Genomic DNA, 3,287 nt, shown 5'->3' on the forward strand with positions numbered 1-3,287 from the left:
GCACTAGGCTGGTGGTCCAAGTCCATGTTCTCTCAGTACTCACGTGTGAGGGTTTTAGGCAAATCACATCCTTTAATCCCCTCAGCTGTAAAACAGGGACACCAGCATAAACTTAATTTGACAAATGTTCCTTGAGGCCTAACATATGTACAGCTTTGTTCTACATATGAAGGACTATAAAGGTGACTGGACCCCTTTTCTGTGCCGTAACCTCGTAATCTTTTCTAAGGAAAGCAAACAGGTGCATCTGTACTAGAAGCAGGAATGACTCAGACCAAATGTACTCTATGACGGCCATAAAGGAATCAAGTATTGATGCATGCTCGTAAACCAGGCATGAACCTTGAAAACACTCCGCTAAGGAGTGGGGGGAAGACAGATTATTTCGCACCCGGGCATAATGAAGAGATGGTTGGAATTAGTAAGGAAACTGTGAGGGTAGGGGCGGGGCGGGATCTCATTTATCTGTGCCCTGAGAGCCCCCACAGAAGTCTGGCACACTGCCCGAATCCTCGGCTTCCGACGGTGGGTAATGGTTACCGAGAGAGAAGACATGTTTCTCCAATGTAAGACATGCAGGGCGGTGGTGAATGCCAGAGCTGGCCCACAGTCCCGCCAGAGCCAGAGCGCCCAGAAGCATCGTGCAGCTCGGAACCGCCCGTCGCGCGGGTTTGATGGATGTGGGGTGGAGGGTGCGGGCGAAATAGATGAATAATGAACAAACCACGCGCAGGTGGCTACCGGCTCGCGCCAGCGGAGGGGAAGGCGTGAGCAGCCTCGCTGATACCTGCGAAGCCGCTATAGTGGGACCCAGGCTCGTAGTGCCTCCGCCCGGAGGACACATCGTAGACGCGGCCGAGCAACGCCAAGTACACGCCCGGGTCCCCTGGGCGGCCGCGATAGCGAGACAGCTCCTCCGGTGTGAAAAGGCGAAAGCCAGTGCGGGGACCCCACCAGCCCATAAGCCGTGCTGCCAGGACCGCTGCTGCGGCTACAGCCAGGCCCAACAAAAGCCCACGGCCTCCGAGCCTCAGCATCGATAGGGCTGCACGCGGACCTCACTTCCCAAGTTGTCGCCTCTCTCTACAGCCAAGATGGCGGAGACGCCGAGCGTGACGTCATCGGCGCGCGCGCTCTCGCTGTCCTCGCTCGTGCGCGCGCTCCCGCTCAGCTCGCTCTGTCTGTATTCCTGGCTCTGGCCAAAAGCTCTGTGTCTGACTGCGACGTTTTCCTTGTACTTTTTTTTTTTTTGGAGACAGAGTTTTAGCTCTTGTTGCCCAGGCTGGAGTGCAGACGCGCCGCGCCGAGTCTTGGCTCACTGCAACCTCCGCCTCCCGGGTTCAAGCGATTCTCCTGCCTCAGCCTCCCGAGTAGCTGGGACTACAGGTGCCCGCCACTACGAACAACTAATTTTTGTATTTTTAGCAGAGAGGGGGTTTCGCCACACTGGCCAGGCTGGTCTTGAACTCCTGACCTGAGGTAATGTTCCCACCTTGCCCTCCCAAAGTGCTGGCATTAGAGGCATGAGCCACTGTGCCCAGCCACTGTGCCCAGATGAAGACTGGCTTCATCTGTCACATCCAGTCTCCAAGTCCTGTTATTTTCTTCCTAAGTAGTGTTCTTGGGTCAGTCTACCTGTCTCCACCCACATCTAAGCAAGCCCAGGCTGCCATCCTCTCTCACCTGAACGAGGGAGACCTCCCCACATTCATTCTTGCCCCACTAATCTGCTCTTCATACCACACTCAAATGATATTTTAAACATAAACTGATCATGTCATTGTCCTGCCAAAGAATCCTCAGAGGCTTCCCTCTGCTCTACGAGAATGTCCAAATTCCTGCACCAGCTGCCACCAATGCTGCCTTGCCACATTCCTTTTTTTTTTTTGAGACAGAGTTTTGCTCTTGTTACCCAGAATGGAGTGCAATGGTACAATCTTGGCTCACTGCAACCTCTGCCTTCCGGGTTCAAGTGATTCTCCTGCCTCAGTCTCCTGAGTAGCTGGGATTACAGGCATGTGCCACCATGCCCGGCTAATTTTTTTTTTTGAGACAGAGTCTCGCTCTGTTGCCCAGGCTGCAGCGCAGTAGCGCGATCTCGGCTCACTGCAAGCACCGCCTCCCAGGTTCACACCATTCTCCTGCCTCAGCCTCCTGAGTAGCTGGGACTACAGGCGTCCACCACCATGCCCTACTAATTTTTTTGTATTTTTAGTAGAAACGGGGTTTCACTGTGTTAGCCAGGATGGTCTCGATCTCCTGACCCTGTCATCCGCCCACCTCGGTCTCCCAATTTTGTATTTTTAGTAGAGACAGGGTTTCTCCAGGTTGGTCAGGCTGGTTTTGAACTCCCAACCTCAGGTGATCCGCCCACCTCGGCCTCCCAAAGTGCTGGGATTACAGGCGTGAGCCACCGCACCCGGCCATTGCCACCTTCTTTAATGTTCACTTTGCTCCCTTCCTCTCTCCTCCTCTTCGAATCGGTTACAGCCTCTGGTAACACCAGTACTTTTCCTTTTAACACTTTTCACAAAAACAATACATTAATTGTGTAATATCTATTTAATGTCTGTCTTTTCTACTAGTAAGTTTTATCAGGTAAGAACACATCAAATTCATCTACTACAGATTCCCCAGTGTCTGGTACAGCACCTGATCTTTAGTAAATTCCCAGTAGATATCAAATTAATGAAATACATAGATTTTTTTTGTTTTGTTTTAGGTAAGAGTCTCACTCTGTCACCCAGGCTGGAGTGCAGAAATGCTCACTGCAACATCTGCCTCCGTGGTTCAAGCGAGTCTCCTGCCTCCACCTCCCAAGGAGCTGAGACTAGAGGCACACACCATTGTGCCCAGCTCACACAAACATTTGTACATGAATGTTCATAGCAGCATTATTTATAACAGGCAAAAAGGTAGAAAGAAACCAAAAATCCATCAACTGATAAAATGTGGTATATCCATATTATTAGAATTATAGTATCTATAGAATATTATTCAGTCATAAAGGAATAAAGTACTGCCACATGCTGATACACCATGGATGAACCCTGAAAACATTACGCTAAGTGAAAGAAACCAGACACAAAAGGCCACATGTATGACTCCATGAAATGCCCAGAATAGGCCAATCCACAGAAAAAAAAAGTAGATAGTGGTTGGCAAAGGAAGGAATGAGGAGTGACTGCTAATAGATAAGAAGTTTCTTTCTGGGGTGATGAAAATGTTCTAGAATTAGTGGTGACATTTTTAAAACTTTCTGGTTATATTAAAAAAAAAAAAAAAAA

The 3,287-nt window shown here is 49.8% G+C and overlaps 2 protein-coding genes across 4 annotated transcripts in view; one reads left to right on the forward strand and one right to left on the reverse strand.

The window, feature by feature from the left end:
* The window catches only part of LOC105515640 (neuferricin), an 18,044-nt gene extending 15,616 nt beyond the window's left edge, over positions 1–2,428 (reverse strand). Inside the window, exon 1 of one of the 3 annotated variants that reach the window (XM_011947467.1) lies at positions 2,357–2,428. Coding sequence is in view for 1 of the 3 variants with exons in the window: in XM_011947466.1 (XP_011802856.1) it covers positions 788–1,037 (250 nt within the window). In the remaining 2 variants the exon portion in view is untranslated. Of the gene's footprint in view, positions 1–787; positions 1,533–2,356 lie in introns of those variants that run through there. The other 2 variants (XM_011947466.1, XM_011947468.1) reach the window with 2 other exon arrangements.
* Positions 1,095–3,287, forward strand: part of ZZEF1 (zinc finger, ZZ-type with EF-hand domain 1) — a 159,662-nt gene continuing 157,469 nt past the window's right edge. The window contains exon 1 of the mRNA XM_011947504.1: positions 1,095–1,179. Within this exon, the coding sequence (XP_011802894.1) occupies positions 1,095–1,179 (85 nt within the window). The remainder of the gene's footprint in view (positions 1,180–3,287) is intronic.

Source organism: Colobus angolensis, unplaced genomic scaffold, assembly GCF_000951035.1.
Source record: "Colobus angolensis palliatus isolate OR3802 unplaced genomic scaffold, Cang.pa_1.0 Scaffold267, whole genome shotgun sequence".
NCBI classification, from domain to species: Eukaryota; Metazoa; Chordata; class Mammalia; order Primates; family Cercopithecidae; genus Colobus; species Colobus angolensis.